This window comes from Odontesthes bonariensis, chromosome 21 (genome assembly GCF_027942865.1).
Source record: "Odontesthes bonariensis isolate fOdoBon6 chromosome 21, fOdoBon6.hap1, whole genome shotgun sequence".
In the NCBI taxonomy this organism is placed as follows: domain Eukaryota; kingdom Metazoa; phylum Chordata; class Actinopteri; order Atheriniformes; family Atherinopsidae; genus Odontesthes; species Odontesthes bonariensis.
The window spans coordinates 30,980,349-30,992,876 of NC_134526.1; the positions used below are offsets into that span (position 1 = coordinate 30,980,349).

The 12,528-nt window shown below is 42.1% G+C and overlaps 1 protein-coding gene across 2 annotated transcripts in view; it reads right to left on the minus strand.

The window, feature by feature from the left end:
• Positions 1–224: 224 nt before the first annotated feature.
• The window catches only part of ube2z (ubiquitin-conjugating enzyme E2Z), a 41,067-nt gene continuing 28,763 nt past the window's right edge, over positions 225–12,528 (minus strand). For both annotated transcript variants that reach the window (XM_075453395.1, XM_075453394.1), the window contains exon 7: positions 225–2,850. In XM_075453395.1, coding sequence (XP_075309510.1) covers positions 2,668–2,850 — 183 coding nt within the window. In that variant the 3' untranslated portion in view covers positions 225–2,667. The remainder of the gene's footprint in view (positions 2,851–12,528) is intronic.

Below are 12,528 nucleotides of genomic sequence, written 5' to 3' on the forward strand. Positions count from 1 at the left end.
CCAGGCAATATATGGCAATTACATTTATTATGATATAAGCTACTTTTTATAACAATTCTATGAGAAAATGAAAATAATTAAAAGGAATGTCCTAGATTAGTAATCCTATCCGAGTGTGACATAATGCTGACCAGAAGCAAACTGTTCCACCTCTCTTCATTAATATGGCTGTCAAATTCTAATGGCAGATACCAGAGACAACTGAAAAAATTAAGAAAATCAAACATCGTCAACAGTCATTTATTTGTCTTACTGTATGGAAAAGAGAGAGAAGGGAGAAGGGCAGTAATGATGGATTTAAAGTGAAATTGGAAATGCTATTAGGATACAATTTTCTCCAAATATTGTTACCTTTAATTTCAATGTGTTAAACACAAAGCCAGATTACTGGTAAACTTAGCACTGAGGGCTTTATCCAAAGGAAACAAACTGCTACCTATCAGCGCCTCTAATGCTCTTTGATCAATGTGAAAACAAGATGAGGGTCTTGTCAATTTCTTGACGAAGCAAAAATGAAATTTCCATTGCATCTGGCAACTCCTTAAAAAGGAAGCTATAGTCTGGGAAATAGGTTTAGATCTTTAACTGGGAAAAGGTGTAAGTGCTTGCGAACAGTTAATTTAGTCATCTCCCCACTTTAGCTAAGCTAATTAACAGCTCAGCGTATCTTAATATCAACAGCAAATATCACTCAACCCGAACAACTACCTTTCAGACTTTTTTTTAAAAAGTCACTGTTGCTTTCAGGGCTGAGTTTCTCATTGTTCACCTCAGATGTAATGTAACATTTAAATGTTGCACACTCTTATTAAAATAACAGGTCATAATTTTGCCTCTTCTTTACACTGGCTTTGATAAATGTTTTAATCTGTTCCAGAGTTGATGAAATAAACAGCTACAGCAGTTCAAGTCAAAACACATAAACATTTCAGACTATTACAGCCATTCCCTGTTTCCACAGTGTTTGATAGACTTGTTGGAGCAAGAACGCTTCCTGGAAGTTACATAGCCAGCAGATTAACTGCAGTAAACCTGCAACCAGGATTCAGATGCTTACTTGATTTGTGGAAGCCTTTTCAAAAAAGCATCTGCTGAATCAAAATGAGGGCAATGAAGTCATCTTTATTAAAGAGTCTTAACTAGAAAGTGAATATTCAGAGCCAGAATGTGGGCTGACTACTGCAGCATTCTCCCCTCCCTTTTCTCCTTTTCCAAGAGAGAATCCCCTCACATTGTTCAGACAACAAGAAACACTGCCTGTTAACAAGTTCATTAATTCCCTTCCTTGTCAACAAGGACAAACACTGCCACTATTTATATAGACTAAATCAACTGTGTGTTGAAAAGGCTCGTTCTTAAGTAAATGATTTTAGATGTTTTGAGTGCCTTAATATCTCAATATGCTGGAGCGCTGAGCCCATCTTTGCCAAGTCTGACATCTACTGGTGGAAAAAATGCACTTGAAATAAGGAGTATATCAGCCAACTACAGTACTAGATTTAAATTTTCAACGAAATCAGCAAATTCTATATTAAAGAACTAAAATAAATTAAAATTAAATCTTGACAGGGGCATTAAATCGCTTTAAGCAGAGGGGGACAGAGTGATTGTGTTACTTGCAATGAGCACAAATGAAGTGTTACTTTATTTTTTCTTCTTCGCCTCACAACTTCTTGAGTGGAAGTAGAAAAAGCCCAGGATGGTGTAGTTTGCATCTTGTTGAATTAATTACAATAGACCAGCCCCCCCAAAAAACAGCAGGGTTTACAAATAATACACTCTACACCACTGTAAATTTCCATTAGTTTCAGTACAACAATGAGATATAAGCTTAACAAATGCATAAAGATGGATACAAATCAAACTGACATTTCTGTCAACAGTTTAATTCAGTATCTGATAAACAGATTAACTGTCAAATGATCAACACAATTAGAAGTGAAAATTAAGCATTTTTTCCCCCAATATAATATTCAGGAACTTTTGTATTCACAAATCCAGAGCTGTGTTGAGTCTTTATCCATCCTGGCCGCTGAGGCAGATGAGGTCCAGACTGAAAGTGTAGCTCGACTTATCCTTCGCCAAAGGAGACCAAGCACGTCCACAGCAAAGCCTGTTCTGACTTCCACTGTTTTAAAGGTCAGTCAAAGCAAACAAGGCTACTTTAAAGGATGGCCTGCACTGATGGAGGTTTACATCTCCCACTGCTCCGGGCCATGTCTGATCATCTTTGGCTGGAGCAGTGGAAGATGCAGAAGATCTCCCTTCATCTTGCTCAAACGTGTCGTAGCTTTCGAGCCTTCTACTCCCAGTAAAACTTTCCTTGGGCAAAAAATATAAAACAGGTTTGGGCTTGTGCGTCAAAATGTAACAACTTTCTGACGCAAACGTACTCTAATGCCCTATTCTCCCAGTAGATGGTGATAAGTGCTACCACCCTGTATTTCTCTGTCTGCAATAACCACACAATAAAAGCTTGATTCCAACCCTAAACCCTGGAATCACCTTTGAAATCAACATGGCTAATAAAGCCGTAAACTTAAGCATTGTATTCTTTTCCTGTATATTCCTCCCCAGCAATCGATCAATCAATTTAAAAAAAAAAAAAAAAAAAAAAAAAAAAAGGGCAGGGGGGAATTGCCCAGCTTCATGTCCAGCACCATCGGGTCAGGGTTGAGAGCTGCCCTGGCTGTCGGGGTCTGTTCCGGAGGAGCTGGTGTCTGAGTCTGAGTCGTCATCATTGTGGACGTGTTCTGCCAGGCTTTTCTCCCGTATTCGCCTGTGAGTGGCACTAAGGCGAGCCAGCAGGCCCTGGTAGTCAAAGCGGCCACGCTTCTCTCCAAAAGGATCCTGGGGAGAGGCAACATTGACAATGATAAAGGGAAAATGTGACAGGACAATGCAGGACCTTCTTCTGCTGCACAGACTTTTAAACAGCTAAAATTTTGTATTCAACATGAATGAACACAAATTCCTCTGCCAAACCTGCTACCATTAGTGTCTATGGCTACATTAAAAAGAGAAATCCAAATCAAGGGTGATATAAATACGCTAAACATGCTTCTCTCCCAGTTTTTTTTTTTTTAAATTCTACATTTGTTTAATTTCCTTAACAATAAAGTTGGTCATTGAAGACACTGAAAAAACATTTCATTTGTACTTGGACCCATTAACAATTCAAACAAATTACAGATTTTTTGTTTTTTTTGTGGCAGGTACCCAAAAGCATTGGACCTCAAATGGACCCTTGGGGGACCTCACATGTGAAAGGGTTTTTGAAGATGATGAGAAACCACCCACTGTGACAGAAATGCTTTAGTCAGTTGAATATGATTCAAACCAATAAAAGCATATCCTTTGATACCTATACTACGCTCCAGTCAAGAGACTTACCAATACTTCCTTTCAGATCCCTCTAACAACATGAGCGTTATCATTAAGCCGAGCATCAGTTTATAGGTTTTTAAATGCCCATCCAGACGGGGTAATGATCGTCGTAGGGGGACTTAAACCAAACAGTTGGAAACAGGGGAACTCAAAACAGTGCTACCCAAGCTCCATAAAAACATCTTTACAGCACTGTTTTGACATCACAGACTGGGATGTCTTCTCGGAGAGGTCCGACCTGGAGGGTTACAGCACTGCTGTCTTGGACTACATAAACTTCTGCACAGAGACCATACTGCCCACCAAAACCATCAGGGTGTTTCTAAACCAGAAACCCTGGTTTACTGGAAATGTACGGTCACTGCTCAAAGACAGAGATGCCGCCTACAGGTCAGGGGATCAGCTGGCCTACAGAGCATCAGGGACACCAAGAGCAGATATAGGAAGCAAATAGAGGATCACTTTCATAACAACGACCCTCGCAGCATGTGGAGAGGTATCAAATCCCTGACAGACTAAAAGAGCAACACCACGCAGGTCAGGCAGGATATTGATCATCCCGACACCCTGAACCTCTTCTTTGCTCGCTTTGATAAGCAACAGGCAACAGCCCAGCCTGATGTGAGGAGCCAACACTCACCCTCCAGCAGCACCAGGTGAGATCCTGAGGAAGATCAACACCACCAAGGCAGCCGGACCAGATGGGGTGACAAGCCGCCTCCTGAAGACCTGCGCTGATCAGCTGGCTGTCGTGTTCACAGACATTTTCAACCTCTCCTTACAACAAGCTGCAGTCCCCACCTGCCTCAAAACCACGACCATCGTTCCTGTGCCCAAAAAGTCTGCAGTCACAACCCTCAATAACTATCGTGCAGTCGCCCTCACCCCTGTCATCACGAAGTGCTTTGAGAGGATGGTGCTAAGACACATCAAGATCAGCATCCCTCCAGACCTGGGGCCTCATGTACAAAGACTTGTGTGGATTTCCTACTGAAACATGGCGTATGCTCAAACCCAAATGCCCTCCAACTTCAGATGTATGAATCTGTGCGCACGCATGAATCCAAGCACATTTCGTTTGTACATCCCAATCAACGTGTAATTGAGCGCACATGTCGCAGTACCCGACTCCTCCCTGTCCACGCCCCTACTTAAATATGCAAATTATATTTAAATGAGCCCTGCGATTCCCTTCTCTGTACGATTAGAAAATAAAGAAAAAAGAATGAATAAGACGGAAAAAAGAAGAACTTCACGGAGAGCGAGATGTCGGTGCTACAAAAAAACGCAAGAGGAGTGGGTTGGAGAGCGTGTGCGAGGCTGTCAATGCTGTGGGGTCTGAGAAGCCACACAAGCAGAGGTGAAGAAGAAGTGGTCCGACATTAAAGCTGCAGTCTGCAACTCTTTTTCAAGCATAATGCCTGGAACTGTCCGGGGATTCTGAAAGTAGTACATTAAATACCCCAATACAAAAAAAAAAAAAAAAAAAAAAAAAAAAAAAAAAAAGAGTTCTCTAGGTCCCCTATATGTCCCGCTAGGTCCCTCCAAAGCCAGCAGGTTTGTTTACAAAATTGCAGACCGGACCGGTAAAAGGTAACCAATCAGGTTACGAGCTGGGCTCTGCTGCCTGTCAATCACCGATTGTGCACGCGCGATACAAGGTAGGCTCGTCCCCACGCTTATTTATCTGGACTATTGAACTTCATTACGGGCTAGTCTACTTACTGTGTCTTCCATGATCGCAAATGACAGGTGAGTTGATGAATGAGGAGTCGTGTAAGCGCATCTGGCGTGCATGTAGACGTGCACGAGTTCTCATGTGTTTTGATGGGGCGGGACAGGAAGTTGAATAACTTTTTATTTTTCGGTTAAAAAAATAAGCATTTCTTGCATTTTGCGACTACGGAGGTCACCGTTTTCAACTTCAAGCGTTCTGATAGATCATGTAAACTCTTAAAATGCCAAAAATTAGGACTTTACGTATGACAACAACAAATCCTGCAGACTGCAGCTTTAAGGTGGAGGTGAAGCGGAGACTGGCTGCCCACCGCTGCAGTGTGGCCAAAGCAGGTGGGTGGGGTGGTGACCGACTGTTTGAACAGAGAGTCGGCGCAACTATGGTTGGCACTGCTCTCTCTGGGGTGGTGGGAGCACGTGTGGGTGACTCTGATTACCCCCGAGGTAAATACCGATGTTTTTGTGTAACTCCCAACAACGTGTTCATACAGTAACGTGCAGAAGTGCGCCGGGGAAAAGTCGAGGCTGATTAAGACATTTCATACTTTGCGCAAAGGGTTATTAACATTTGCACACAGAGACGATCAGGGGCTTGTTAGAAAGATCTTAAGCTGAAGTTTAACCAGCAAAAAACTAATTTTAACCTCCAACAGGATAGAAATTGGGGGGCGCATATACTCAATGCACGTCACGTGGGAATAATATTAGGACAATTACACGAATAAAGTTACTCATCAAGAAGCCAACCATCACGCACAGTGCCAGCTTGTAGTCTGTTCCCAACAGTGCTGTTACTCAGAATGTATGAATCGTGCGTTGAACCAGGCCACCTCGTCACAATGTTGGTTAATTGCATTTGTGCATCACATCACATCCGATTACATTTGGAAAACCGGCTCTCACTTCAAATTGCGCTTAAATGTTGGCCTGTTCAACGGCAATGTGGGAATTTGATATACGCGGTTGAGATGCGGGTAATTCTGTCCCACACGGCTGGCATGGCTCGGCTTAGGGTCAACTGGCACAGTACCAATCGGTTGGCCAGCTCCCTCTGGAATGCGCCTGTTACTAGGCCGCTGCCAACGCCAGCCGCAGCTCTGCGCACATTTCCAGGAGGATTTCCCTCAAAACGGCTGATGAGCCAGGTACCATCATGTGTCAAGAAATCCTCTCTCTCGGAATACACGCTCTATTCGAATTGCACCATTTGCAATAGGCGCATTCCCACTGTAGGAACCTTTGGCAGTTCCTATAACCTTTTAAGGAATAGGGCCGTTTTTTCCCGCATTCGTACATACAGGAACTAGGGACCACGGTCCTCAGTTCCTATAACCATTTTAGCTCCTTCTCCGAGGCTGGGTCTGTTCTGGGTTCTATAGGAACACATCTGACGGAGGTGTTTGGGGGTTGGTAGCTCCGCCCCTTGTCATGTTGTCATGGCTGAAATGTTTACTCATACGACACGGACACAACTGGCGCGTGTTTAATAAGTTAAAGTATCACGTCACTGTCGCAGACGGCTGTGTCGCATCAGTCCCTATCAAGGTTCCGACTCATGTGCGAATGCAAAATGAAACAGTCCCCTGGACAAAGGCAGTTATTAGAACGAAATTCGAGGTGGACCGTTCTTAGAACTGCATTCTTAGAACTGATCTGTCCGAATGCAGCTAATGTCTTCCAATACTGCTAAATCAGCCATTGTTTTTAATGGAATGCATTGCACCACTTTGCGCATGCTTATATCCACTCGTGTAATTGAAGACACATGGGTGTGTTAATTGTTCATCAGTGTTAATTGTTCATGTGTCTCAGATGTGCACATCACTCAGTCTAAGGACAAATTGTGTTCACATTTATTAATTATAAGTTTCCCAACATCACCTCTAAGTGTCGCCAAAGAATCAACAGCTGTAGAAAAGTGCGTATGCCAGCGCTGAAGTTGGCGCGAGGCACCGCACATTTCCACGGTCTTTTCGCTCTTGATACATCCGATCGTTGACGTGAAGAAGTGCGTACCCTTTGTACATGAGGCCCCAGGACAGCCATCAGTTCGCGTACCGGGCGAACAGATCGACAGAGGATGCAGTCTCCATTGCACGTCACACAACCCTGGAGCACCTAGAGCGGCCTAACGCTTTCAGGAAGCTCTTTGTGGACTTCAGCAGCGCATTCAACACTGTAGTCCCCCACAAACTGGTCCACAAACTCATAAACCTCCGACTATTCAACAGACCACAGAATGTCAGGATGGGGAAGCTGACATCTGACACCGTAATCATTAACACTGGCACTCCACAGGGCTGTGTGCTCAGTCCGGCCCTCTTCACACAGGACAAAGAGTTGTTGGTCATTTATAGTCTTAATTGGGAATAATATACTTTTGCTAATATTTATTTTATGCCCCGATAGTTGTTCGAATTTATTCAAAATTGAGATTATTGCAGGGACTGATTTAAATGGGTCAGAGATGTATATTAATAAATCATCTGCGAACAGCAAGACCTTGTGCTCTTTGCCTCCTCTATGAATCCAATTGTATTCTTTTGAAGACTGCAATGAGACCGTAAGAGGTTCTATTGCCAGTGCAAAAAGCAGCGGTGATAGTGAACATCCTTGCCTAGTGGAGCGTGTTAACATGAAGAATTCAGATCTCATCTTATTTGTCTGTACTGAAGACATTGGAGATGCATAAAGGAGCTTGATCCATGAAATATACTTTGAGCCAAAACCAAACCTTGACAGGGCCGAGAAGAGATAATTTCACTCGACCCTGTCAAAGGCCTTCTTTGCGTCGTCCAGTGATATCAGTAGCTCAGAGAGTGAGTTAGAGTTGGATGTAATAAGTCGGATGTGATAATATTAAATAATATGCTAATTTTATGGGTCAGTTGTCTGTTTTTAAAACAAACCTGTTTGATCTTCGTGAATTATTGTTGGGAGTAGATTTTCCAGTCTAGTTACCAATATGGTAGATAGAATTTTGGTGTCTATATTTAGTAGACTCACTGGTCTGTAAGATGCTGCTTCCAGTGGGTCCTTCCCTTTTTTGTGCATTAGAGAGATTGTTGCCTGGTAAAATGTTGTAACCCTGTCCCAGATGATTTGTTAAAAACTTTCAAGAGAAGAGGTGCAACTTCCGTAAAGAAAGCCTTATAAAATTCGGGTGTGTACCCATCTGGGCCTCGTGCTTTCGAGCTTTGTAAGCTGCGTATTGCTAAGGTAACCTCCTCTAAAGTTATAGGCTCCTCCAACAATGCACCTATCCTCCTGACAGATGGAAAGAATCTTTAAGTTATCAAAAAAACTCTTGTATAGTTCAAGAATCAACTGTTGGTTCTGTCATGTATAGTTTAGAATAAAACTGTTTGAATTCTTGATTTATTGGTCTTTTGTGGTATTTCCAGAACCAGTGAGAATTTCAGCTATATGTCTAGATGCCTCATATTTTTATCTGATGGGCCAGTTGCCTACCTATTTTCTCCCCATGTCCATAGTATTTATGCTTGGAACGATTTATTAATTTAATTGTCTCAGCTCTGGACAGTAGGTTGAACTCAGTCTGCAGACTTGTCCTCTTAACAAGCAGGTCTGGAGTAGGAGACACTGCATACTGTTGATCCAATTCAACAATTTGTCCTGTTATTCTATTTCTTCTCCCATTTCTTGTTTTGACCAACTGAGCGGAGTAGGAAATAATCTGTCCTGGAACGTATGCTTTTAGGGCCTCCCTTTTTAGGGCCTCCCATTGCTTTGCATTTATAATGCTATTTGGGAACTGATAAACTCTACATGGGTTTCGCTAGTTAGTAAACCGTTATCCATATACCACGTTTTGGCTGAGGGTCTGCATGGAAAGCTTAGTTGTAGTCTTAGTGGGGCGTGGTCTGATAAAACGATGGCTTCAGAATCTATATATTTCACTGCTGTGAGTAGTTTCGAGTCTATGAAGAAATAGTCAATCACACAACAGACCACAAGACATGTACGTCTAATAAATTCTAACAGTCTCTCATCTTCTAAACTTTCAAACGTTACAACTACCCCCACCCCCCCAAAAAAACTGGATCTGTAAGTGAAGTGACTCATATTAATCTCTCAAAGATAATAATAACTGTATTCCTTGTGTCAGTAGTTGTCTACCTCATTATATTATAGGTTGGAAAATGTTCATCCACAGCCTAAGCAGAGAGCGGGCACACAGGGGTGTACAGTGTTGATGAACGAGAGAAATGAAAGGGAAAACATAAAATACAAAAAACCCGTTACTTCCACTATTTCCATATAAGTCCTGAGTCCTCCACAACAATTATTGATACCACAAGCTTTAGCATAAAGGATATCAAACTCAGATCACTGCTAGCACTTGCGTTGATTGGGGTCAGTCCCCTTTGGCGATCTTCTGGTTGTGGAAATCCTCAGCAGCTTTCAGGGAATCAAAGGAGTGTCTAATCCCGTCGACACTGATAGCGAGCCTGGCTGGGTAGAACAAGCTGTACGTGACATTGGCCTGTTTTCTCTCCACTGGATTGAAAGCAGCTCGTTGTCTGCTGACTTCCAGGCTTATGTCGGGAAAGATGTACACCTGGTCTCCTTTGGATGTTAGTCGCCCTCTAGTTTTGGCCAGATCCAGTATCTTAGCATAATAGTGGAGACGGATGAGAATGGTCCGGGGTCTCTCTCTGTTGGCCGGCCGTGGGGCAAGTGTGCGGTGTGCCTGGTCTATAAGGGAACTGAAATTGTCGGCTCCGAGCATCGCAAGGAATTTGATCATGTTGCCTCCTTCGACTTCTTCTGTAATACCAACCAACCGTAGATCTCGTCTCCTGCTTCTGTTTTCTAGATCTTGACATTACGTCCTGCATTTTCTTACATTCCTTAGTGATTAATTGTTGTGACTTCTCCAGCACAGTTACTCTATCAATCGTTTCGCCGAGCGCGGCTCCTATCTCTTTATATTCATTAGCTGTCTCAGCCTGTGCCGAGTGGAGTCGTGCTAACTCGCTGGCTAGCTCGTCCCGTGTAGCCCGTATATATCGGTTTTGTCTCTTCGCGGAGCGAAACAATGTCTGTTTTAATTTCTTTAAAAGATGCTGCGATTTCAGCTTTTATCTGGACCAGCACCTCTCCTCTGGATGTCTGTAGCTCCTCTCGAAGCATCTGCAGCGAAAGCGTGGTCTCGGGGGTGGTATCAGGTGATTCCATCGGTGTATTCATCGTTGCACCGTCGGCCATTTTTGGACTGCCTCGTGTGAATGGAGTTATCGTTTTCTGTACCTGCGTTCCTTGTTGTTTCCCTTTGCGTGAGCGCTTCCTCATATCAAGAGTTTTGTTACTAAGTGGTTAAAAATCAACCCATTTGCATAATCACTCACCAGAATAGATATTCTGTTTCTTTTCTTAAAAACATCTTAATAAAAAGATTAAACCAAAATTGCAATCCTCAAAACAGAAAAATTGGTGAATAATACTAGATAAATACTCTGAAGGCGCCATCTTACTGGCCTGGTGTAGTTTTGCTTGTTGACCCCTATTTCCTGTTCTCTCAAGCCCCAGCCAATAGAGGCAGATAGCCACCCCTCCTGAGTTTGGTTCTGCTGGAGGTTTCTTTCTGTTAAAAGAGAGTTTTTTTTCTTTCCACTGTTACCTCGTGCACGCTCAGGATGGGGGATTGAACTGCCCAGCTTAGGAAACAATCTGTTGGTTTCCTAAGCTGGGCTTGTTTTTGTTTTACTTCTTTATTTTATTAATTGGCATTGTACAAATTGGTCTAATACGTATTTTAATGAATTTGATTTGGTTGGAATATAACTATTAAGCTGAAATGAAATAGACTTCAGAAAAAAATGGAAATCTCTGAAATGCCTTGTGATAACATTTGTGATTTGGGTCTATATAGATAGAACTGAATTTAATTAAATTTTGTAATTTTAATTTCTCCAACAACATGGTCATGTGGGGTAAAGAAACTGGTTAACAGATAACCATGATTCAAGAAAGACACACTGCTCTGGGTTTTAAGTAGTGGGTCTTCCAGTTTCCCTTAAAACATAATCGAAGTAGTAATGTTCCCTTCTGCATTGGCAAACCATGTCTTCCTGCACAGGTGTAGATGCTATATTAGGGCCAGCAGCTGGAAGTAATCTTTGCAGTGTGTTCAAAGCACTTTTTTTTGTCCAGATGCCACCTTTTGTTGCTGCTGGTTCATCATATGGGTTTGGTGGCTATGAGGGCTTCCAGATATTTTTTTTGAAGAAATGAATACATTGTGCTTCGGACTCAAGGGAATTCAGACTTGAGTAACAAGTCCAAACAACAAGTCTGGGTCTATGATGGTATTAGGCTGCATCAGTGCTCTTGGCAAAGATAATTTACATTTCTGTAATGGCAGCATTTTTTGCAGAATAGTACATTGAGACTGCACAGATTTTATACCAACAATGAAAAACCACATTTTGCACATATAAATGGTTATGACTGTAGAAGGAGGGGCAGCTGCAGAAGAAGTGTTTGGCTTGTCCTCAATAGAGAATGAGTGAAAAACCATGCACAGTAGAACACCTTAAACTATTTTGTAGAAAAAAAAGAACACACGAACCTCTTCAGTGCTTGGCATCCTCAATGTCATAATGTCTTAGTGTTGTGCAAAAGAACAGCGATGGTACAAAACAGTAAAATGGCTTCTGGAAAGTATCGCAGACCTGGTCATTCAAAAATGGATGCATACATTTTGGATGCACAAATATAGCTGCCAAAAATCAGTATGTCAATTTAAAATGACTGAAAATACTTCAGTGTTATGAAAGACTGAACTCATTTTGTTGCCTCTAGCTTCCAGTTTGTCACAGTTTCTGTCATCAACTCTTTTCCCCTGCCCATCGTACCTCCGAATTTCAAAACTACCTCCTAGCCAAGCTCCTTAAAAATCTTGAATGATCAGTTGAGGGAGTATTTGTGTTCTTTTAACATTTCATCTTTCAATAAGCCTCATTTCAAGACACAGCATAGCACAGTGATTGCCTCCAAAAAGTTTCTAATTATGTTGTGGAAGCCTTGGATGCCAAAGACAACAGTGCTGCACTTTTTCCATATCTGTCCAAATTTTTGGATGCTGTAGATCATGGCACCTATATCAGAGGCTTTCACACCAACTACTTGTTTTTTTTTTAGCCATCTTTCTGGTCAAAGGCGGTGTGTGCAACTCAGTTGTCTCTTGTCTTGTTATGTGAAAGTCACCAAGGTGTGCCCCAAGGTTAAAGTTTAAGTTCCATTCTCTTTATGGTGTGGACTAGAATGTTACCGATGCTGCATTATATCATTATGCTAATGACAGAATTGTTTACTGTCTTGCAAATAATGTTGCCCTGCTCTTTGATTGTCTGAAGTCTGTCTTTCATACTTTCTAGT